The 26,318-nt window shown below is 36.3% G+C and overlaps 1 protein-coding gene across 1 annotated transcript; it reads left to right on the top strand.

Moving 5' to 3' along the window:
• The first annotated feature begins 282 nt into the window (after positions 1–282).
• Positions 283–25,895, top strand: dars1 (aspartyl-tRNA synthetase 1). The gene is made up of 18 exons (XM_039655787.2): positions 283–442; positions 4,133–4,238; positions 5,113–5,142; positions 5,744–5,801; positions 6,463–6,555; positions 10,166–10,268; positions 13,090–13,192; positions 13,508–13,588; positions 16,487–16,546; positions 19,314–19,425; positions 21,330–21,464; positions 22,454–22,601; positions 23,093–23,239; positions 23,340–23,382; positions 24,139–24,219; positions 24,303–24,414; positions 24,810–24,881; positions 25,427–25,895. The coding sequence occupies exons 1-18, from the start codon at positions 420–422 to the stop codon at positions 25,516–25,518; spliced, it is 1,599 nt and encodes a 532-aa protein (XP_039511721.2). The 5' UTR covers positions 283–419; the 3' UTR covers positions 25,519–25,895.
• The last annotated feature ends 423 nt before the right edge of the window (positions 25,896–26,318 follow it).

The following is a 26,318-nucleotide window of genomic DNA, read 5'->3' on the forward strand; positions in this document are numbered from 1 at the left end:
CTAACCATATAAATATGATATCCCCTTACACAGAACACTTTCTGCGCTTTTACTTTTTCAAAACATTTAGTATGATTTGATTTACTCATGGGGACCAAAAAAGAGAGAAGAAATTTGGTTCCCATAACGTAGTCATCCAAGTACACACACACGTACAAACGAATTTTATATGGACGAACTTACGAGCTCTAAAGAAGACACAAAGAAATCACGCGCGGTTAAACCTGTAACTAGGAACCTTTTATGTGGAGACGTGTGCTACACGGATTAGCAGGGACGCTGTGAATGTGTAACAGCAAAACACTTCCACCCCTTTTCCACATGTCCTGCGTTCCCAGTGGCTGTCATTGCACATCAACACAGCTGAAATTTTAAATATTCAGCGCTTTTGTTTCACTACATCCGACCAGAGCTGAACCATGACAAAAGAAAATGTACAAGGGTGAGAATCCAATCTCATTGTTATCGTCGGATGTTTAGTAACTTATTTGTGGTCATTGCATTTAACGTTATTAGCTTGCCTTGCTGCTAGCTCAGTCTAATAGAGTTGCAGCTGATTGCATCAGCAGTTTAGAGATCTTTAACTATGACAGCTGAATAGTCTCTTTAATGGATCACAATTGGAGTTAGACAAGATACTAGAAATTCTAGATAATCTTTTTTTGCAACAGTGATGACTTTTAGCGGTGAAATATCTAGTGTAGTTGGAGATGTATAGAAGAATGACACTATTCTGCAGTCTTCAGTGTCACACGATCCGTCAGAAATAATTCTAATATACTGATTTGCTTTTCAAGAAACATTATTGCAGAAAAGTGTGAAATGAATTGATAAAAAAAGTTTTGGAACCCAACATGACCCTTTACTTTTCAGAAAACAAAGTGAAAGTCACATTTCAATTACAAAGTGAAAGTAAGAGCTGCAGTTTTAACCACAGAAATGTAACGTTAATTGAAAATGGCAAATACATTGATCATTTAATTCTAATTATTAGCAATTGAAATGTAATTATAGATGCTATGCTTTTCCTAACGCAGTGTTACCTGAACATACTGTTTATGGTTTGACATATAAACTGTCATTTGATGATTCATATGATCACAGTTGCTGTCTGGAGGGGTGTGGAGGGCATCTGAAAGCTCCACCCTTATTTTTATATCCCTGCTCTGCCCCGGGCCTTTTGTTTCTGTGTAAATACATAACCCCAAATCTGGCACAGGCCTTTAATTACTGGCAGCCTTCTCATTCTCTTCTATCTGCCCCAGTGCTTCCAATTTCCTGTGAGCAGAAATTGCAGTGATGCTTTGTTGGGCCGTCATCCGTGAATTCCCTTGAAAACTGGTCATACCTTCACTGTGGCCCTTTATGTTCTTCGCTGCATTACGTGCTAATGCATAATATTGAGGGGGGAGTGGGGTTGTTGATTGCCCACTTTGGCACGGTTAAGGCCTCAGCAGTGCCTGGGGCTGGATCATTGTTGCCTTGTTTGCAGCGGTAGTGCTTGGGAAGACATTCACAGATCCGTTTTGTTTAAACTTCTGCAGCACTGTGTGTGCACAGGCACTTGATCATGTGTTGCCTGAGGGCTGCCATGTGGTCGCCTGCCCAAATTCTGCTGTTTTGAGGGTGCTTTGTAGATCAGAGTTGGATAAAGAGCAAGACTATGCACTGGATTCATAGTTTCTTTGTTTTGTTCTGTTGTTTGGAGCAATTAGTGTAAAGAAAAAAAAGTCTGGAGGTGGAGGATGGGCTTGTCCTGCTCATGTTGTTGACCACCTGTTACTCTTGTGGTTTCAGATTAAATGGTGGCAGTCATTGCAATGCCAAATTTAACATTGAGAGAGAGGACTGAATTTAAATTTAGCAAATGAATGATTTGTAACAGGGGCATATTTGAAGTGGTTGGTCAGTCCTCTAAGCCGGTAAGCATGTGTTATATGCAGAGAGTTTAAAATGGTAATAGAGATCACAAGGGCATGTCATTTCCATTAGCCTATGCCCTGTGATCAGTTTACGTATTGTTGGGGTTTCAGTGTAATTGTGTTTGTTTTAAATGACTGTTGTACTTCTTGGTAATCCATCTCTGCCAATATTAACTAATGATAGATGGATGGAAGTCTTGGTAAATGTTGGACTCTCTTGGTTAATGGACTTGGTCAACCAAGTGTCTGAACTAACCTAATGATGACCCAGGGACTCTTGCTATAATGTCAATAAGGAAATTATTTTAAGGGTAGTTGATTTAAGTTTTATACCAATACAAATAAATATCTAAATAAGTGCTGTTTAAACAAGCTTGTTTCTTTCCATATCATTTAGTGGAAATAAGCTAGTGTGTGTTTTTTTTTTTTTTGAGTGGCCAATGTTCAGTACATGTAATAATAGTGAATGAAGTGCCCAGAAAAACCAAGATGTTTTTTTTGTGCATCAAATACAGTCATGGTCAAAATAGATGGCACCCCTGGTAAATATGATCAAAACTGGCTGTAAAAAATAAATCTGCATTGTTTATCCTTTTGATCTTTCATTCAAAAAATGTGCAAAATTCTAACCTTTCATTGACGTAAAATAATTGAAAGTGGGGTGGAAATCACATTATGAAATAAATGTTTTTCTCCAAAACACATTGGCCACAATTATTGGCACCCCTTGAATATTTTAAAATATATCTGAAGGATATTCTCATTAATATTTACCTTTTTTAGCACATCAGGGTGTCTAGGAACATGAAATTATCCAGTCGTGACTTCTTGTTTCAAAGGAGTTTAAATATGAGGAAACAAAAATGCCAAGTTCCTGTAATCATCCATCACAATGAGTAAAACCAAAGAATATAGTTCTGATGGGCATCAAAAGATTGTTGACCATCACAAAATAGAAGATGAAACTTAAAAAAGAGCTTTTTGGCAGCAAACACGCTAGATGGGTTTGGTGCACACAAGGATAAAAAGTACCGCATGTGTACAATTTAATATACCGTTGGATCTTTAATGTTGTGGGCTTATAATGGGCCGTGGTTGGATTGTCCATCAGGACAACGATCCAAAGCAAACATCAAAATCAACTCAAAAATTAGTTACGGAGCACAAAATGAAGCTTCTGCCAAGATCATCCCAGTGTCCTGCCTGATGAGTGGAGTGAACTGAAGAGATGAATCACCAATATGGATCTGGGAATCTGAAGGATCTGGAGAGAGTCTGTCTACAGCCAGTTTTGATTATATTTACCAGGGGCGCCTTCAATTTTGACCATGACTGTATATATTCTCAATTTTCTCACATTTTGTCAGCAGAAGATTGGGGTCTGGGTTTGAAAGTCTCTTATTCACACCAAGGCTGCATTTATTTAATTCAAAACACAGTAAAAAAGTCATATTTTGAGATGTCATTAAAATGTAATTTATTCCTGTGATGGCAAAGCTGAATTTTCAGCATCATTACTCCTGTGTTCAGTGTCACATGATCCTTCAGAAACCATTCTAATAAGCTGATTTGCTGCTCAAGAAACATTTATTATTATTATCAATGTTGAAAACTGTAGTGCTGCTGATTATTATTATTATTTTTTGGAAACCATAATGTTTTTTTTTTTCAGAAAACATTTATTTAAATAGCATAGTTTTATACTTATAATGCTTTACTGTTATGTCTGATTTAATGCATCCTTGCTGAATAAAAGTGTTAATTTCCTTTAAAAAATGTACATATGAACGAAATACCGGACAGTATTAAAATGAATTACCACATATTGCCATGTTTTTTGGGCATGTGAGTGCCATGTAAATATATTATATATCTCAGTCTGTTGTTACTACAGTATGGGTCAGTCATATCGCGTGACTGATATTACAGTAGACAGACATCACACTTCCTGTACTGCTATAACTGGACTACCTACACCACAGGAGCACAAGCAAACATCACTGATGAAAGTTTAATTTAGCCTCTGTTGTTTTTTTGGCCATGCTGCAACAATAGATGAAAGAAAGACACAGCAACTTAAAAAGCCAGTGTGACACTGTTGGTTGGAATGCTTCCCCCCCTCATCTATTAGAAATGGTTTCCGGAAGGAAACTTAAAGAAGGTAGATGGAAGTTTGACAGAGCTGTTTTTTTGTTTTCTTCCTGTTTCAGAGCTGGTGAGGAGGAGCAGCAGCAGGCCCAGTCCAAGAAAGGCCTGAAGAAACAGCAGAAGGAAGCAGAGAAAGCAGCGAAGAAGGCCGAAAAACAGGCCAAGCTGGTGAGGCGAGACAAACCCTGCAGTTTTCTGGGCTTCTATTGTTCTGCAAATTCCTGATCTTACAAATCTGTTTATATACTCAAATAGTCCTATGATCCGTTTCTGTATCCAGAAAATGTTTCCCCAATATTTTAAACATTCAAATCAACCATCTGTTTTGTTTGTTTTTTTTGTTTGCTGAATGTTTTATTTCACTTGAAGTGAATGCAATTTAGGCTTTAAGGTATATAAGTGCAATTCGTTCAATAATGTACAAATATATATTTTTAAAATGTATTTTATTAAAGAATTAAATAAAAAAAACCAGTTGTCTACAGAGGGATTGTAGCAAAATAAATGTACTTTTTAAATCTCTATATATATATATATATACTCACACACGCACATATATATATATATATATATATATATATATATATACTTATTTATTTAAATAATAATAGAATAATACATTTAACAAAAATAACAAAACAACATATAATAACAAGGATGTAAATAAAATTTAAAACAGTGCAAAGCACCCAAAAATACCAGTGTTCAAATATTGTAATCTTAAAGTCTTTACTAAACAGTTTTTTTTTTTTTTTTTTTTTTGGGCCATTTGTGGAATGTTTTGATGACTAATCATTAAATGAATGCATTTTTGGAATAATTTACACAGAATCCTCCACTACAAAACCTAAATTTTGTAAAAAAAAATTGTAAAAAACCTAAAACTCCACTGTACAAATAAGTGTTTTGTGAACTTGCAGAGTTTACCTTTCTACAGAATAATCAGCATATGTTTTATCTTGATGTTAGCCATTACCGAGGAGCGTCTGTTTTCCCTTTACTGTTGAAGTTTTATTGAAATCAGTTCCTTTGTTTGATTCAGGCCGCAGAGCAGCATGATGCTGATGAGGAAGTAAGTACTGTTCACTTATTCTGAATATCACATTTCTTATGTTAAAAGACATAGTTCAAATAAATAAATAAATAATATATATATATATATATATATATAAAATGAATGGGAACTTCTTTTTTGATGCACCATAAAAGTGGTCCATATGACTAATTTCTGAAACCATTAGCACTTTGTTTGAGGAACATATGCAATCATTACTCACTGAATAGTTTCATTTGTATATTTAGAGTAGACTTTTTCAGTAAATCTGTTGATCCAGTTCACAAAAGTTTCAGTCTGAAAGATTTGTTCACGAATTGATCTTGTTCTCACATTGAACTAATTGATGAACCAAGGTCAACTAATTTTGGCCTGTTATACTTATGATAGAGTGCTCATATGGACTTCTTTTATGATACTTTTATGATATTTTTGCATCTTTCCTGAAACTGAATGTTTCAGTACCCATTCAAACGTTCTCTTTTGGTGTTATACGGAAGAAAGTAAGTCAGATGGATTAATGATATGAAGTTGAATAAATGATGACAGAATTAAACAAAATTCTCTGAACTGTCCCTCTAAAATTCATTACCATCCCTGTCTTCTTTTCTCCTTTCAGGACTTTGCCAAGGATCGCTATGGGATCTCTCCTATGGTCCAATCCCAGCAGAAACTGGGTCAGTGTCCTTCTCAGTTTTTAAGTGGAGATTTAGGAGGGCATCTCAGTCCCACAGGATGTTTTTTTTCCTGTGCAAAATCAGCCATTGAATGATAATTAGGAATGTCGAGATGATATAAAGCTTTCGGGATCTCCCTGACGTCCCTTTTAGCTCTCCCTGATGTGACTCCCCTCGCTGTCACACAGTATAGTCTTGAATAACAGCATGAGATAAATCTCGGATGAAGAGTTAGGTTGACATCACTCCCAACTGTCCGGCTTCGAGTTTGTAAGCTCTGCTGCCACAGAACAAAGTCGTCTCCCACCAGCATTGCTCTCGGGCAGAGATAGACGAAGCTTTCATGTGGGTGGATTCTGGATCAGCCAAACGCCTTGAGCACTTTCACTGGGGCTAATTGGGAACGCCCTGTCTCCGCCGCCTCATAATGAAGTCAAAATGTGAGTCAGTGGAGGCAGGGTGACACTGGGTTTGTCAAAACGGAGTAGAATTCACGTGATGGTCACCTTTCAGACGGGGCTTGTTATGTTTCATATTTATTAGCCCTCCTCCCGGTGGCTTTGTAATCCGAGTGAATGTCTTTGTGGAGCTCTGTGTACAAGGGGGGAGGCCTGTCGTCTTTGATGTCTTTTTTTTCTCTCTCTCTCCTGGATGGAGGCAGACAGGGCGTTGGTGCGTGTCCAGGACCTGACACCCGAGAAGGCAGAGCAGCAGATCTGGGTCCGTGCCAGAATTCACACCAGCAGAGCTAAAGGTAAGCTCCTCCTCGCTGTTACACAAGCTCATTTGCGGCTGGAAGTGTTGCTCAATTCATTTCAACACGTGGAAGCTGCTCTTGCTAAAGCTCAAGGGTTTCATATTTGACATTACTGACATATTATTGCAATTTATAAAAACTTCAAGTCATTATCATAATGAAAGGTACAGACAATGGGGTTGAATATTAAGAACGATTTGGAACAGCATCCTGCCATACTATGCATGCTGTTAGAGTACTCATCATTTATACTGGGAAGGTTCAAAAGTCATATAATACCCTGATGATTTGTGGTGCAGTCACATTTGCTTACACAGCAAAATTATGCAATATGAAACAAAGTCATTTCAACAGGAATCCATTTGATATGGAATTTCAGACGAGGCAAGTCATTTCTTCATGCGGATTTTGCATTGGATTAAAAAAAAAAAATAATTAAATGAAATTTAAACAGGCAAGTCTGAACGACCACTGCTTAGTTAGGAAGAGTGACCTCTGAGTAAGCGGTTCTTCATTCATCGCTACACTGTTGAAAACGGAAAATGGACTTTCTTTGCTCGTAAAATGTTGTTTACATGACTGCACTTGCACTTACCAAAATATGAATGTGAATACAGTTTCTCAGAATGCACTTTCCATTCTTAGTGCGGCAAGTAAACAGGAAGTAATGTCTGCCACTATTAGGATCTCTGTATTGATTTATTCAATCAGACTGCTAAAAATGAAGGTATTTTACGCAAAATTGAATTAACAATACAAAACAACTTGATAACATGTTGTCACTCACTAGTCACTATTCACTACAATTCATTTTAAACATAGCCATTGTGTACAAACAGCACATTTTCTATACACATGAAATAACCAAATGACCTATTAAAGGGATACTCCACTTTTTTTTTGGGAAATAGGCTAGTTTTACAACTCCCTAAGAGTTTTACCGTTTTTGAATCCATTCAGCCGATTTTCTGATATTTAGAAGAATATCAGTAACCAGGCAGTTTCTGTTCCCATTGACTTCCATAGTAAGAAAAAATATATATACTATGGTAGTCAATGAGACCAGAAACTGTCTCGTTTCTCGGATTACAACTGTTTAACTCTGGGGGAGTTGTAAAATGAGTCTATTTCCCCCAAAAATTGAGTTTCCCTTTAAAATTGATAAACTTGGCACATTTCATTGGCTTGTCATGCCACAGTGGAGTGCACCCAAAATACCCTTCCACTTTGATAGTGTCAGTTTTGAACATGTTTCGTTGCATACTACTGATTGAAACTTTTATTGTTGTATACTTCTTCATATACTTTTTTTAAGTATAAAATGCATATGTAATGCACAGCATGCAGTAAGCTATATGTCATTATTCAACTTTAAATCTAGACTTATTTTATTATGTTTATTATGTTATGCACATTTGCCAAATAATAATCATGATTTACTATGACAAAAAAAATAGTTTACAGGTTTTCAGTCCTGAAATTTTCCACACCCATGATTTATTTTTTTTTTTTTACTTTATTTTTATATAACTTTTCTAAACAAAGACAAAAAGTAACATAGTCAACACAGCTTCATGAGTATTTACATGGAAATTATTAAAAAATGTGGCATGCTTTCCACACCCATGATTAACGCAGGTGATGAGGACCATAGGGGATATGGGTGCCTCCAACATGTGCCGTATCTTGCCAAATTTATATTTAGATGAATTGGCTTTATGCACAGCTGCACTACTTCCTGAACTTCAGCCAGCTCCTTGTTTCCTGTCTTCCATTATTGGACAAACTTGATTAATTCAGGTGTGCCTGAATATTGTTGTTGTGACTACTGAGGTCAGACACACTTGGATTAATCAGTTTGTCCAATAGTGGTAGATAGGAAACAAGGAGCTGGCTGAAGTTCATGAGGTAGTGCAGCTGTGCATAAAGCCAATTGCAATGGTGGTGGAGGCCTGTAAAAATAGTGGCCGTTTTCACTACAAAACTGACAAACACTTCCTGTGGTTGCATTTTTTTTTGAATAATAAATGTCTTTTAATAGAAACTGTTCAGTTTCCTCAGTTTAAGTGAAACTTTGTGGCTTCCCGTCTTTCCCACACACTCCATGTCTGATAGGGTCCACACGTACAAGTCTGGTTCAAGAGTGCAGTAATGAATAAACCATGTATTATGGCTATATCACTAACATTTCCTTCCAGGACAACTTCCATGTCAAGATTCATTTAACCTCCAGCTTCCTTCATTCTGTCAGTGTGCTCTGGGCACAACAACATCCTGATTTGCTGTGTTTTTAACTATCTGTCAGGCTCTGAACACTGTGAAGGGGACTTCAAAGAGTCTGGGTGGTCTCTGATCTTGACCTGATCCGTGTCAGCTTTACACAAATCAGAGTTTGTTCATTCTCAAGGTGTCTGATTAGCAATTTGGTGACAAGTCTGGACTACACGCATTGTGTCTTTCAAAGAGATGTCCGGTCTGTTGATACTGCTGATTGGTGCCAGTAGATTTGGTGCTTTTGTTTAACTCCTCTGACTAGCGTTGAACCAGCTTGTTCTACAATAATCGTAGTTTGTTAGAGGTGTCTTTGGCACTGTCTTAATGAGAATATTTTCATAAGTAATTGGTTAATATTTATTGTTGTTTGATTCATACTTGTAGTTCTGGTCGGAAACCATCTACTACATGAATGCGTTCGTTTTTGCAAAGACAGAAGAAACTGTATTTGCCAAAAACATATAATCTGATGTAGCAAACATGCAGAGTGAGATCCCTTTGGGGACATTATTATTATGTTGTGTTATGTTACTTTACCATTCAAATGTTTGGGGTCAGTCGCCATGGGTGCTTTTATTTGATCACAAATAATCAAAATGTTAAATTTCACAATTTAAAATAACAGTTTTCTGTTTTAATATATTTTTAAAATGTTATTTATTCCTGTGATGGCAAAGCTGAATTTTCATCATCATTGCTCCAGTCTTCAGTGTCACATGGTCCTTTCAGAAATCATTCTAATTTGCTGATTTGGAGCTCAAAGACATTTATTATTATTATCAATGTTGAAAACAGCTGTTGCTTAATATTCTTGTGGAAACTGATAGTTTTTTCAGAATTCTTCGATTAATAGAACGTTCTAAAGAACAGTATTTGAAGAGTTCAGATGCAAAAGCCTCTAAGTGCCATTTGAAATTTTCTTCTAAAATTATCATTTTTATCAAGCTTGTATATTTAAGTTCAGCAATTTCACTTAAATGGCAATGAAGATTACCTATTAATTGTCATTTAAGTGAAATTACTGAACTTAAATACACAAGCTTGATAAAAATGGTCATTTTAGAGGAAAATTTCAAATGGCATTTAGAGGCTTTTGCATCTGAACTCTTCATTTATTTTAAACAGAAATCCTTTGTAACATTATTATACGTCTTCACTGTGACTTTCGAACAATTTAATGCATCCTTCCTGAAAAAGTATTCATTTCTTTAAAAACAAAAATCCCCAAACATTTGAACAGTCGTGTTATGTGCTATTAGTAGGCTCTTTGTCCTGGACAGTAATTTTAAGGTATTTTGAGGTATGTTTACTGACAGGTTTGTTTTTCCTCTAGGGAAACAGTGCTTCTTGGTCCTGCGTCACCAGCAGTTTAGCGTGCAGGCCCTGCTCGCCGTGGGAGAACGTGCGAGCAAGCAGATGGTCAAGTTTGCAGCTAAGTGAGTATAGGCTATGTTTCCTGTCAAACAATGGTGGGAAAAGTGAAGTCCTGGCGACTCATTCCATTTTACCATGTTTAGTGGCGATCGATAAAGTTTCGCTTCAGAACAAAAGCTCCATTTATGCAGTCGGAAACAGCTTTCCCTCAACACCGTAATGGGTCGTTCCCCTTAAAAAAACAAATATTAGATACATCAGACAGACAGAGATCTACTTTAAAGTCTGGGCTGAATGAATGACTCTGGGTTCGGGGTCAAATAGAGGGTTGTGGGACAATAGGACCAACATCCAGTCACAAATACAAAAAACTTAAAAACTGAAAACTTTCGTGTCATACAATGGCACGTGAGTTGCCAGTTAGTTTCTTATTTATTATCGGCTCAGTCAGGATGCATGGAAATGTGAATGTTTCATCAGATAGTCAGCTTTCATGACTATATGGTAGACGAGTCACTTTGTTTTCAAGTCCACTTCCAGTGTTTTAAGAGGGTCAGAGAGGGTTTGCTGCTTAACCGTGTTAACATCCTCTGTTTGCTCATGCAGCATTGAATGGAGGTTAAACTCACTTTATCAGAAGGGTGTTGTGGTCTGGGGAGTTCCTTTTGCAGTTCCTTAGTCTGTTGATCTGGTTTCCCTTTGCTTGCGTTTTAATGTAATTGTTCTGGACTCAAAGGGGCCTGGTTGATATCTGTGCACTTGGTTGTTTGTTATCTAACTGAAAGATTTCAGAAATCTTAGATGAGCGTTTCCACACATCGTAAATCTTTGGAGCAGATTTTGTGTTTTGTAGAGGAACTTCCCCTCTCTGTGTGTTACGTAAATGTTCGTGGAGTAACATGGCAGTTGGAAAGTTTCAGTTAGGGGATGTTAAAGAAATAATGTAGTTGCCACATAAAATGCTATTTTCTTTTATTGTTGCCGCATGTTTGACAAGCTTTGAAGTACAGATCCCCCTAGATGATGCGTAGTGTCCCTCGTTGAAACGATCATATTTGAAACTAACTAATAGCTCTCGATCTTAATTATTAGCCATGGTGGTTAATCTTCTTCAGTAAATTTAGTTTGAAATCGAATGTTGTTTGACAAAAGCGTATGAGCTCAATCAGAGGGCAGGTCAAGCACAATGGCTCTCAGTATAATCCTCTTTTTATAACCACGTCTCTCTTCAGCCCGGTGTCCTTTCAATGCAGAGCCCATCATGGGCAGCTTAGTGTTCAGTAACCAGACTTAATCAGGACTTATGAAGAGTGTCTGTATGGAGATTGTTTGAGAGAGCCGTGTGAGCACAACTGATCCCAGAGCGATGTGGCCGCTCTCTGAGCAGCAGCTGGCAGGGACTGGCGCGTCTCATTCTCACTCTCTGGTCTCTCATTACTCCTTTGTAATGACTAGAGCTGAAGGTTGCAATCTCAATTTGTGCCGTCTGCTTCTCCAGCAGACAGTTGGCCGTCGCTTTTACGTTTGACCTTAGAGAGATGCCATGACTTACTTGCCAATCTAATATTGTTTCACTAAAAGGAGTAGGTCATCCAAAATTAAAGTGGTCAATTTCTCACTCTCATGTCATTCCAGACCGGTTTGACATTATTTTAAATTTTATGACATATCTTGAATGATATTTCAAAGTGATTGTGTCTGTCAAGCTTTAATAAATATTATGTTCCACTGAAAAAACAAAACAAAACAATGCTTAACATATTCCTTTGGAATGTGAAGAGTGTAGGTGAATGATATTATTTCCATCTTTAGGTGAATGCCCTTTTTTGCTAATATTTTTTTTTTCAGTATTTGTGGTGGTGAGAAACCTATGACCTTTTGGTTTGTGATGTAAAGAATTTAAAATACATACTGTTTAACCAGAGGAAAAGTGATGTGGTTCATCTTCACAACAGCAATGTTTGTTTGAACTGTGAAAAGGAGAACTGTGTATATCACGTGAGAAATAGTTAAAAAGAAAAAAAAAAAGAATTGCGAAGATACTGTTGCCTAACAATGTGATCTCATGAGTTTCCATGAAGGTCCATGAAGTTTTTGTTTCATGTGTGTTATTCTCAAAGTTGTTTAGACTTAAAACACTTAAAACTTATCATTAAGTCTTAAAAAAATTAAAATACAAAAAATAGAAAACTTTTTGCTTTTTGAGGGACATTCATATTAATTGTATTCTGACCAATTAGTTTTTAAAAGAGCAAGTGTTCTGTACACCATCGTTCAAAAGTTCAGGGTCAGTAAGGGGATTTATTAAAAACAGTAATAATTTTATTGTTTGAATTAATCAAAAATGCAGTAAAGACTGCTGTTCTTTGAACTTTTCTGTTGATCTAAACTTCCTGAAAATATTTATCACGGTTTTCACTTTTCACAAAAATAAACTGTTTTCAACATTGATGATAATAAGAAATGTTTCTTGAGCTGCATATCACAACAATTTCTGAAGATTCATGTGACACTGAAGTCTAGAGATAATGATGCTGAAAATTCAGCTTTGCCATCACAGGAATATATTACATTTTCACAGTATTACCATTTTTACTGCTTTTTTTTGGTAAATAAATGCAGCCTTTGGGAGCAGACTTTAAATTGGAAAAATAATAATAATACCAATCCCAAACTTTTGAATGGTAATGTGAACTCTAAAACACCCATACAACTGCATATATAATGTTTATACAAAATTTATGAATATATATATATATATACATTTGTAGTCACTTTTGGAGTGCAGTTTTTGATTTTTCAGGACACTGCGGCCTCATTTCATGTCAGCAGTCCAAATGCATTTCTCCCCTTCATCCTCATGCTGTATTTTTCTATTCACAGCCTCACAAAGGAGAGCATCATTGATGTGGAGGCGGTGGTGAAGAAGGTTGAGCAGAAGATCGAGAGCTGTTCACAGCAGGACGTTGAGCTCCATGTTGAGAGGGTAGAGACCAACGATCTATATTACTCGATTAAAAGAATACATCTGATTGTTCTCTATAAATATGAAAGTTTAATTGGAAGCAATCCTCATCATGGAATATAGGATCTATGTTTATTTTTTCACAAAGTCTACAAGCTTCTGTTGCTCATGCAGTGAAAGTGGATAGTGGATAGCTGGGACAGTTGAGGTCACTATTCACGTTCATTGTACTGAAAAAAAGCAGCTTAGACATTCTGCTAGATAAATCGTTTTTGTTGTGGACTCTTGTTTAAGCTGCAATCATAGCTTAAACTCTTTTCTGTGTCTTTGTCTTAGATCTTTGTGATCAGCCAGTCTGAGGCCAGACTTCCCCTTCAGCTAGAAGACGCTGTCAGGCCCGAGGGAGAAGGAGATGAGGTGAGAAACGGTCAAGAACAAAACCCAAGTAAAAAGCGTTAAACAGTTCTCTCAGTTCAGTGTTACGATAATCCAGTGTCCAAGTTCAGTTAGACATGTTAAGTTAAAAGAAATGCAAGTATACCGCACAGTATAAAGCCAAACTTTTTAACAGTAGTAAGTTACATTGTTGACAGTATTGGATTGTGGTTCATAGCATTCCTTGCAGTATAAAGCCCAAAGTAAAATTCGTTTTTTAGCATATGCGTACAGTCGAACACGTTGCCTTTCAAAGTATACTCTCTTTGATAGCATATGCAAACAAAACTTTTATCTTTATCCAGTGTCTGTCCGTCTTTCTCCAGAAGTTAGAACTGATAAAAATGTCTTGTATTCTTTGAAACTAAAAGTTACAGCTATCTCATAACCTCCTCACATAAGTGCATGTCAAAGCGGGCATCTGTCATTATTGCTGTCTCTGCTGTTTTGTTGTTGTTCTGTCTCTTTAGTTTAGTTTTCTAGTGTGAAACGAGATCTTGTGGAACAACTGATTAGTGCAAAACATAAGAACCCTGCTGCTGCAGGCAGTAGCGGTTCTAGGCACGGGCGAACCGGGCAGTCGCCCGGGGCGGCATCTCTTCATGTCCCATGGGGGGCGGCACGAGCAGTTAAAAAAATCCTCTGTGGTTTTCTATTTTTTATCATTTCAATTCAATTATTGGCAATGGCGCCCCTGCTTGCGGAGAAGGTGCTGTGCATAGAAGCGATATGAAGGGGGTCTCTTGATTAGTTCACGTATTGCGTCTTTTGCGCGCTTGAGGTCGTTATTTCAAATAGGCGATTAGGCGCACGGAAAGCGCGTTCATTACGCGCTCGCGGGAGGCGCGCTCATAATCTTTTCAGTATGGGAGTGCACGTGCACCCAAACACTTGGGTGTTTTTTTCTCTTCTCCGTAAAGAAATCTTTTAGCAGAGCTTCAGCAAGAGTTTTTCTGTGGTGGAAATACATTAGCTACTAAAACTTCTTTGCCATTGTGGAGAGCGCAGTGCATGGTTGTATAGCAACGACAGCCATGGGAAAATCGGACCGAATTTTACTATTAATAATAAAAGATCAGCTACTGTGCATTATAAATGTCAGGAATGTATCTTTATTGACTCATTCTTTTTATAGAGATGATTGAATGCTGAAATATGAGGTTTATATATTTTTTTAAATCTTTTGTGTTAACCTTTTTTTTAAGTTTAGTAGGTAAGATAAAAGACACTCCTTAAAAACAAATCTTTAATGTTATTAACTTGGTGAATTGATTTCATTGTGTATTAGGCTTTTTGAACAAGATTCTGTGTATGTGATCATGTTGGTCACTATATTCATGAAATGAAAATAATTTACATAATGATCAACTTTATGTGTTTTTATAGTAGCCTATAATATGCAAAGTACAGTTTTCTATTTTCTAAATAATCTCTGATTCTGTCCTTTTCTCTGACATTTTAAGAGTGACAGAGGGCTACAAAAGCTATTTTAGGTCTATAACAGTTTGGATAGTTGTTAATATGAGAGCTGTTCAAAATTATTTAAGAGATAAGTATTGTGTTGCTAAATAGGCCTAAGTGTCTCTCTGACCCTTTTACTTTTAAAAACTCCATTTCGTTACAAAGTATACTTTAACAAGTCATAACTAAAAGTGTGCCATGCACATAATTCAAGGCAATAACCAATGCGCTAATGGTTACTTCCTCCCTTTAAAGTTAGATTAATCTAGCAAAATAACTGGATTCTATTAACTGTGTTTTTCAAATGAACGGAATGTGATTTTATTTTTGGGGTGGTTTTTTTTTTTTTTTTGGTTGGTTGGTTGGTTTTATACCATGCATATGGACAATTTGCATACTGTGCACAGTATATACATGCTACACACTACAGAAATGGCTATTCATAGCTTCTGTCTTTGCCCCTCTTTCTTGACGTCAGACAGTTCATGGTGTTTATGTAGTAAGACAAAACCAGCTGCAGTTGCTGTCCAGGTGTTCTCTGCAGGGATTCCACAACGCCAGTCAGACAGAGCATCTGCCGCCTCATTACGCTTGTGTCTTATCAGCGCGGTCCGAGGATGAGTAGCCTGTTGATCAGTTTTGAGCTCCTACAGGCTTTATGAAGAAAAGATAACGATATCAATGGAGCGAGGCCAGACTCTCTGTACAAATGAAATGTGCGATAGTCTGGTGGGACCAGGCCTCCATGGAGCAGACTCTGCAAGAGAAACTATTTGAATCTAGTTTCAAATATATACACTTCTGTTCAAAACTTTTCAAATGTTTGGGTGGGTTTCTTATTTCAAAAATACAGAAAGAACAGTGATATTCTTAAACATTATAACAATTTAAAATAACTGTTTTTGGTGTTAATATATTTTATAATATAATTTATTCCCTGATGGCACAGCTGAATTTTCAGAATTATTACTCCAGTCTTCAGTGTCACATGATGCTTCAGAATTTTTTAATATGTTGATTTTGTGCTCAAGAAACACTATCATAAATAGTGATTAATATTCATATTTTCATGGAAAAGATATTTTTTTTCAGGATTCTTTGAAGAATACATCCCACAAATCTCCATCAACTCCAAGATGCTATCCTATCAATATAGGCCAACATTACTAAAGAATGCTTTCAGCACCTTTTTGAATTAATGCCACACATAATTAAGGCAGTTCTGTAGTGTTCTATGTATATATATATATATAATTGAAAATTTGTCTGGCAGAAAAAAAAAACAAAAAAAACACTGATTGTTGATATCTGATGGAAGAATCATATATATTTGGAATTACAGGATTTTGAACCATTCAGAGTTATTTAACAACAGAATTTTGAAGAAATTTTGAAGTAACCATGTCCCTTTTCTTTCAGGAGGGAAGAGCCACTGTCAATCAGGACACCAGACTGGACAACAGAGTTATTGATTTGAGGGTAAGCCAAGATTTTATATAACTACATTTTTTTATCAGTTTTATTTTTTAATAAACGTGACATAAAAATCTTAAATGAAATGATGAGTTTTTAGTAGTGGTCAATATTTGGCATTTTAAAAATATTGACATCTAGAAACTCAGATTTAACTAGTAGGAAATTACTAGTCATCTGCTCTCTGTATGATGGCAAACGTCACGTGGCGTCAGAAATAAGAGCAAAGAAATAAACGGTTTTCTGCTATGGCAGGATTAGCTCTGACATAATGAAAGACCTCCATGTCACGCGCACCCACACACCCCGTGCTTTTTTTTTTTTTTACACACCAAAGGAGATTGAAATCTGGCAGTGTTCTAGGACTGTCACAATGCGCACCTAGCTCTGAAAGAGCTGCTTTTCTTGAGAACTTCCAGAAAGTGAAGGCAGAAATCTGAGAGCGTGAGGTGGGGGAGTCAAACCACAGAACAACAGCTTTTTGCGCCTCTTTTGGTTTTCACTGCAGCCTTGTGAACACTAAAGTGATGCACACAGCTCCTTTCTCCACGCCTACAGCGAGAGACGTGTGAGGACGTCAACTGAAACCTGTGTGTTTTCACACTCTACTGATAACAGCTTTGCATATAAACTGTACAACAGCTTAGCTTTACAGACTAGTCACTAAATGTCCTGGCAACGTGTCCCCTGTTGGCAGGTTATCATGATCTGCTCTAAGAATATAGATAGACTGTCTTAATATGTTGACTCTTTGATATTTAGTTGCCGATTAATTAGAGGAAGCCCTATTGTCCTGTTTATATTACTTTTACTGCATGGTTTTGAAATCATAAATTATTACACAATAACTGTTAATTGTTATTTAAAAAACAACAACAAAAAAAAAAACATTTAATTCTTGGAGAAATATTATGGAATATTCAAATGTTTATAGTAAATCTAGATTTTCATAGTTATGTTCATCTACAATTTATTGCTATAAATGTGCTGTTAGTGAGTGCAATCTCTATTTAATGATTTTTAAAACTCCTTATTTATTAGCCAAAATTTGTAGGAACCCATTTCTAAGTTATAAGCCAAACGTTGGACGTTTTCCGAAAGGAATGCAGCATCTAAGATATCTTGATTCAAACATATTCTAAAGCAGAAAGTAACAAATTTAGGATTTTGCAAAGAGGGCGATGCCAGAGTGCATTGTGACAAACTCAGGGATGAGAGATTTCAGTTATACATATACTATACTGTTCAAAAGTTTGGGGTAAGATTTTGTTATTGTTGTTGAAAGAAATCCATATTTTATTCAACAAGGATGCAATAATTTAATTAAAAGTGACAGTAAATTCTTACCAGAAAAAATTAAATAAATATTTATATATAGTTCAGATGCAAAAGCCTCTAAATGCCATTTGAAATTTTCTTCTTTAATGATGATTTTTATCAAACTTGTAAATTTAAGTTCAGTGATTTCACTTAAATGGCAATGATAATTACCTATTAATTGTTATTTAAGTGAAATTACTGAACTTAAATATACAAGTTATTTCACAGTATTACTGTTTTACTGTATTTTTGATCAAATAGACTTATTGCTAAAATATCAATTCTTACCAACCCCAAACTTTTGAACTCTAGTGTACTTATTTTCAGTAATGAAACTGATCATTTTAATAGTTCTGTCTGATGAATAATCCGTGATCTTACGCATTGTCTGTGTTTGCTATGTTTTTCTTGTATTTATCACCCAAACAACATGTTGACTTCAAACCAAAGTTCGCCAGCCATCTTTATTAACACCCTCTTACAGTAAGAACAACTCTTATCTGCTTGAAAACCAGAAACTCTAAAACTGTTTGTTAAGTTTGCATGTCAGTATTCGATTTATCAGCAATAAAAACTGACAGTTATCGTATTATAAATTTAGCCTATTTAGCTGAAATCACACAAAAATAGCAGTTCTCAGAGACCAGTCCAGCTAATGCACAGGCAATGTTAGATTTGTCTGCAGAGTTGTTGATTTAAACTAGAAAAAAGCTGTTTTGGAAAGTTGCTGCCTATGTAGGTAGTGCGCGGCAAGGAACCTTACTTGGTTTTGGAACAGAGCTAATTTACGTCATACTTACCAGTCTAAAATCCCCCCACATACGTAACACCAGGATAGGTCTGATTAACTTAAATCTCCAAAGAAATCTTAATGTTGTACTATTATATCTTTCTTGCCTGCAAAAGCTAGTCTGTCCTAACTAAATCAAATCCAGTAAAACAAGAGGCTAGAGCCTTGAAATATTGATATAGAAGCAGATTGTTTCTCTAGGATTTATGCAAGCTCTGTAGGTCATGAAGAATCGGAAATGTGGTCCATATCACGGGTCATCAGGGAGTCATCTGATTCATGGGAAATTCATGCTGAGAACGCTTTTTCGCTCAATGCCAGAGGATTCAGGAGGTTGATTGTTTCAGAAGATGGATTTTGCAACTACTGTGTCCCTTTGGTACTCTGAAGAGGACCTCATTTATTTGTATCTCTGAACAAATTAGCAGAATATTTTACGTTGCCAGTGAGATTTTATTCTAACATTATAAAAAGAGGTCTTCTGAGATCTAGCGTTATGTTTCTTCCAGAACTTCTGCTGAAATATTTTCAAAAACTTTGAAATGTAGATGAGTCAAGGTGTCAGATTGCATAAAAAGAGAAGTGCTGCATCAGTCCCTGGCACACCCAAACAAACAGGTTATATAACATGTTTACCACTAACCCATGCGTCTTCCCTCACAGACTACGACCAGCCAGGCCATCTTCCGGCTGCAGTCCGGCGTATGTCAGCTCTTCAGAGACACGCTCATCAACAAGGGATTTGTGGAGATTCAGACCCCCAAGATCATCTCTGGTACGGCCATTTCCAAGTTCACTTCATCTCTCTGTTTAATTTTGGAGAGTCAGAGGAAGTACAAGGACAAGCACTTGAAGGACAAGTTAAAATCAAGAGCCATGTGTAAAATGTGTTCTCATGATGACTGAAAAACCTGGCCTCCAGATATTCTAAGAGATGATAGAAGAAATCATCAAGAGCCTAATGAACTGTAAAATAGTAGGAAAATAAGTACAAAATGAAAATTCACTAATTCAAATGCACTTTCTAAATAAATGCAGGTTTGGATCTATAGTGAACGATTCATCCATTCAAGTTTTTTGATCTCGTACTTTTTAATCATAATATCTTAACTCAGACTTCAGTCTTTGTTGAAACAGCAGACTTCTCTCTGGTGACGTATACCGGATTTCTCCAATCATTCAGTGTTGTTCTTCTGTCCCGCACCTTTCTTACAATCGACTGCAAGCTTGCATTCAGATCTCCCTTCATTCAGATGTCAACCGATGGATAGAAACCTAGTCCCTGCATTACATTTTTTTTTTTTTCGGTAATGGTTTTTAATCTAATGAACCTCACAGTACAGCAGAAAGGATCTTCCACCTCTTTCATTACATTATGGCTTCAACCTCACAGAGCATCTGAGATGACACCAGGCGAACAGTCTTGTCTCCGTGTTCACATTGGTGTATCTGTATTCATGATGAGTAGTACAGGTTTTATCTCTGTCCTCACACACCGAGCCTTCTGAATGATTTCCTGCTCATGGTCTCCAACTTAGTTTATTGTTCTTTCTCTGCACCTTCAGTCTCTAAAAATTTCAATTTCAAGGATTGATACTTTTTCATTTTCTTAGGTAAAAAAAGTCTGCGACACTGTCAAAACACTGGCTAAAGAAAAAGTGGTGTTTATTAAGGAGATATGCCTCCAGTCACTGATAGGGTGCCATCATGTTAGCACTCTTGAAATTGTGGGTACACCGAGTGCAATGGGATCTGCTGGGATTCATGAGCACAGTTGTCTTTGTGAAGACTTCAGGGCCTCTTTCACTTGACTTGACTCGAGATCAAATTAATTTCTTTCTCAGCTCTCACAAGCACACTTCTCCCAAAAATAAAACAAATATATCATAGAATAAGATACAAAAGGTTTCCATTTCAGATAAATGCTGACCTTTTGAACTTTTTATTCACCAAAGAACCAAGCTATATATATAAAGAGTTCAGATGCAAAAGCCTCTAAGTGACATTTGAAATTTTCTTCTAGAATGAAAATTTTATCAAGCTTGTATATTTAAGTTCAGTAATTTCACTTAAATTGTAATGAAGATTACCTATTAATTGTAATTTAAGTGAAATTACTTAACTTATATATATATATATATATATTTGTATACTGTATGTGTTTATGTGTATGTGTGTGTACAGGATACGGTCCTTAGATGCTGAAGGTCTTGTGAGCAAAAATGATGGTGCTCAACTACTTCAACAGTCTCTTAAATACGCTTCTTTTTTAGTCCACCAATGATATCAAAGTCTATGTATTACGTCAGTAAAGGTCTCAGTGGTGTTACAACACTTTCCCTCTACAAACCCCGTGTTGTGTTTGTGTGGTTTTCGCTGTTAAGGAAAACAGTTACTTTCATTTCCTCTGCACCCCGACCGGCCAATCCGAACACATCTTTGTGACGCATTTCGAATTTAAACTTTGCCGCCTTTGGTGTGATATGCCACCATCAACATCAACATTGTGTTCTTTCAGTGAAACCGCATGACTTCCGGTGTGCACACACCCAACTGTATGTGCCCTACAGAACATCATGCTCATTTACCACGTTTCCATGAGAATTATCAGCTCACGTTTGTGCACAAAATGTCACACATGACTACAGTACAAATGTTGTTTTTGTGTGTTTTTAACAGCTGCCAGTGAGGGTGGCGCAAATGTCTTCACAGTCTCCTACTTCAAAACCAGTGCGTATCTGGCCCAGTCCCCTCAGCTCTACAAGCAAATGTGCATTTGCGCTGACTTTGACAAAGTCTTCTGTGTCGGACCAGGTAAAGCATCAAAATACACCCTCCTGTCCCTTTATTTTCCCTCTATTTGCTGTTTCCATCTTTAGGTCATCTTTAAGTGGACAGTTAAGAATTATCTCAATCTCATAGACTGTGGCCTATAAAGGATCTGGCCATTTATTTTTTAGAGGTCACTTTCACCAGTATCTCCTCCCTGCCAGAATGCAGATCAGGACATACTGCAGGATAAATATACGGATTGCGCTCTTGGTGCTTTTGGCGGGCACAGAAACCCTCACTGAATAGAGCTAGAATTTCAAACACTTTTAGCAGAGCCGTTGGGCATAGGCTTCAGAATAAAACAGCTCATCAGGGACCTCTGCTGATGGGAAGTCACATTGTAGAAACTGCATAAGTGTTTTTTTTTTTTTTAAACATGGGAATAATCAAAACAAGTGCATTCCATTTTTTGGCAATAGCATTTTAATTAATGATGATCTTGTTTTTTGACAGAAATTTAAACGGCTGCATTTTACAGATGTAACTGCTACTAATATTGCTTGGCAGTTTTATTTTAGTATCATTTAAATACTATTATAGTATTATGAATATTTCTTTTGTTTCATTTTAGTAATTTTGTTTTTGTGCTTTTGTATTATTTTTTTATATTTATCTCTATCTTATCTATGTATTTTTAGTAATTACTTTTAATTTAATTAATTACAACTTAAAATGATTTTATTTGAGTTAGTCATCAAGGCAGCATTTCTAATTTTGAGTTAGTCATCAAGGCAGCATTTCTAATTTAGTTTCTTAAATATTTTCATATTAATATTTATGTTTTCTTTTATTTAAGCTTTATTTCAATTATTTCAAAACCTTTTAATAGTTTTGAAGAAACAACAGGAAGAAGAAGAAACAATAGGATTGGGTTTAAAATCATGTTCCATTCAAGTTTGCCCATTGTTTTAAATGAATTACTAAGGTTACTATGAATGTTAATCTCACAGTTATGCCTATTTTTCTTCTAGTGTTCAGGGCTGAGGATTCCAACACTCATCGCCATCTGACGGAGTTTGTTGGTCTGGATATTGAAATGGCTTTCAATTACCATTACCACGAGGTCATTGACTCCATTACTGACACCATGGTTCAGATCTTTAAAGGACTACGTGACCGGTAAAAGACTTGAGTCCTTCAACATCCCCTTAAGTTCTCAAAAGTTTTAGTGTTGTCATATTACCTTTTATGAAGAATCAAATCACATGATAATAATGTTGAGATGTCACATGAGAGTAATTAAAAGTGACGTCATTTATTCTTGTGATATAACTGAACGGGCAAACGCGTTCATGTGGTTTATAATAACAAGGATATACACTGCCATCCAGTGGTCAGACTATTAAATACATGACTTTATAACTGAAGTATTTTACTGTCATTGTGTGGCAAATGTTACATACAATTGGAAATCCAACCCAAGCAGTCTCTACATGTGGAATGCATGAATATTTTATCCAATAATCACAATCTGACCAGCACTAAGAAAAGTAATATTTGCCTACTAATGGTTTACATTTGAAAGACCTTGAGAGACGCTTTTCAATTCAATTTTGTCTCTACATTTCATGCTAGTCTCTGTTCTCTCTGTTTTAATGGTGTGTCTGCAGGTTCCAGACAGAGATCCAGACTGTGAACAAGCAGTACCCCAGTGAGCCCTTCAAGTTCCTGGAGCCCACACTGAGACTGGAGTATATGGAGGGAGTGGCCATGCTCAGAGCTGCCGGGGTGGAAATGGGCGATGAAGAAGATTTGAGGTCAGTGTGGCTTTCTTTCATAGAATTTCCCACATTGCACGTTTTATAACAGATCTATAATCTTTTCATTTTTAATTTTCTGTAATCTGTTCTTCCTCAGCACACCCAACGAAAAGCTGCTTGGTCGTCTTGTGAAGGACAAGGTAAATAGACATCATAAGTGATGAATACTTCTGTTCAAATGTTTGGGGTCGATAAGGTTTTTGAAGGAGATGTCTCGGCAACGGTGCATTTATTTGATATAAAATGCAGAAAAACAGTAATTGTGAAGTATTATTGCAATTCATAGATTTAGTAATTTTCAGCATCATTACTCCAGTCTTCAATGTCACATGACCAGGGCTTGACTAACTTATTTACTATCCAGCTACTGTGGCCAGTGTTTTTCAAAATTACTAGCCACTCAGAATTTTCACTCCCACGATTTTGACATTGATACCATGAGGAATAACTGCCATATATATATATATATTGTATATTATCTCATAATTTGGCAGCAGGTATATTAGGCTGCGGTCAATTTAAGACCTGACGCACGGATCCATTATTCTGTTACACGTTTGTTTTATTTCTCAACTGTTTGCAGTGGGGGAACTACCTATTTGATCCAGAAAAACACATTATATAAAGGCTGTAAATTGATTAGCATTTGATCGAGTGAAATAAGTATTTGATCCCCTACCAACCAGCAAGAATTCTGCCTCCCACTGATTGGTTATGTGCCCATGTGGGACAATAAATTAGTCCTGTCTCTTTAAGAAAGTAATATTAATGTCAGTGGACACCTGTCCACAGAATCTGTATCTTCCATTCCAACCACTCCACCTCAACCTGTTCCACCTATACGTGGAATATGGCCCATATAGATTAAACACACCTATGTGATTTATTTTTTATAGTATGACACTGACTTCTATGTTCTGGACAAATACCCCTTGGCAGTAAGGCCATTCTACACCATGCCTGACCCCAACAACCCGGTAAGTGTTTTAAAGCCTAAAGACATAGCTTTTTATTTACAGACTATGTGGTTCATAAAAAACCTCACGTGTTCTTCCTGCAGAAATACTCCAACTCATATGATATGTTCATGAGAGGAGAGGAGATCCTGTCTGGAGCTCAGAGAGTCCACGATGCTCAGCTGCTCACTGAAAGGGCAATGCACCACGGCATTGGTAACGCAACAGCTGTATTAGAAAGACAAGATTGCTAAGCTAAAAAACAAAGACAAGAATGCACAAAACATCTGAATGTTGGTTGACCACAATCCATTTGAATCTCAACACTTTTCAGTATTTAATCTGCTTGCTTTATTTTAAGGTGTCCTTGTTACAGTATAATTATAGATTTAAGTACCGGGCAATATGAATTAACTACATGTTCTTAATATAGGGTTAGGGTTAAGAGATCAGGGTGTGGTTTGTGGTTAGTTTCATGTAGTTATGCATAATTTATAGTTATTACTATAGAAACTATATGTAACAAGGACACTGTAGATCTTTATGGTAAATACAGACTTCTCTAATGTCTGTTTCGCTGTAGATGACTCACTTTTTGCTCCTTGTTACAGACCTGGAGAAGATCAAGGCCTACATTGACTCTTTCCGTTATGGAGCTCCTCCTCATGCTGGTGGTGGCATAGGTGACGAACATTTTTTTACTGTCGTGTAGTTTAGAAATGGTTGAATTGAACAGTCTAGTAGTTACACTACTTTTTAAAGTGTTGGTGTCATTACAATTTTGAGTTTGAAAGAAATTCATTCTATTATTCAGCAAGGTTGCGTTTTAAATTGATCAAAAGGGGACAGTAAAGACTTTGAAATGGTTTCAAAATCATTTTATTTCAAAAATATATGCTCTTTCAAACTTATTATTCATCAAAAAATCCTGAGAAAAATGTATCATGCTTTTCAGCATATTAGAATGATTTCTGAAGGTTCATGTGATTGATTTAGCTTTGCCAAAACAGGAATAAATGACATTTTAAAATATATATAGATTGTATACATACTTCACATTAATAGAGTTTTTATTGTATTTTTGATCAAGTAAGTGCAGCCTTCTTATAAAAACATTAAATAATTCTACAGACCCCAATCTTTTGGATTGTAGTGTATAGTTTCTTAAATATGTTTTAAAAATATCTCTGGCACAAGTGCATGATGTTAAATGTATGCCATCCCTTAGGTCTGGAGAGAGTGACCATGCTTTATCTCGGTCTACACAACGTACGTCAGACTTCCATGTTCCCCCGTGACCCCAAACGCCTGACCCCATAAAGATTAAAGTAGCCAGACAGCCTCTCGTTTCTCATCCCGCCTGAAATGGTACAAGCTCTGGGTCACCCAGCCATCAGGGATCTGGACGTGCCAGAATGGGGAATTGACATGATGATTAACCCACACAAATTAAGCCACTTTTATATTACTTCTCACCAGATACATAAGGATGTTAGATACATCTAATATACTTAAACCATTGAAAGAAATCACTTTTAACTGTTAAATGATGCAGATGGTATTGTGACATGCAGATCTTGTGTTATTAAAATCATACTGTAAATGTAGGGGCTTTTTTTTCTACTGATCTAAGTTTTTGAGAATTCTAAAAAAAATAAATTAAACAGAACATGCACAATAAATTAACTAAAATAGTATGTTTTTGAGTGTTTTTCTTCTTGACTATAAATGCTGTACCTATTGTTTTTTTTTTCTGTGCAAAAAAAGCTCATTAATGAATGATTCAAGTGAACAAATCATAAGCACCACCTATGGATTCCCCAAACATAGAATATTACATCACTTCCTGTATTGTAACTCCAGTGTAGACCTTTAGGGATAGTACAAAACCTATGACTTTCTTTTTTTTTTCTCTGTGGAACATAAATTAAGAAATGCTGTGGTTACTATTAACTTCCATTTTATGAAAAAAGGACAAAATTAGGTTTACTTTATATACAATTACAGGTTTTATTCATATTTGTATTCTTTTCATGTTTTGATTTTAGTTAATTTTTTTATTTTAGTCATTTTGTTATTTTGTTGTTTTACTTTTTCATTAAACTACTATTTTGGTTTAA

This window comes from Pimephales promelas, chromosome 7, assembly GCF_988280905.1.
Source record: "Pimephales promelas chromosome 7, fPimPro1.hap1.1, whole genome shotgun sequence".
NCBI classification, from domain to species: Eukaryota; Metazoa; Chordata; class Actinopteri; order Cypriniformes; family Leuciscidae; genus Pimephales; species Pimephales promelas.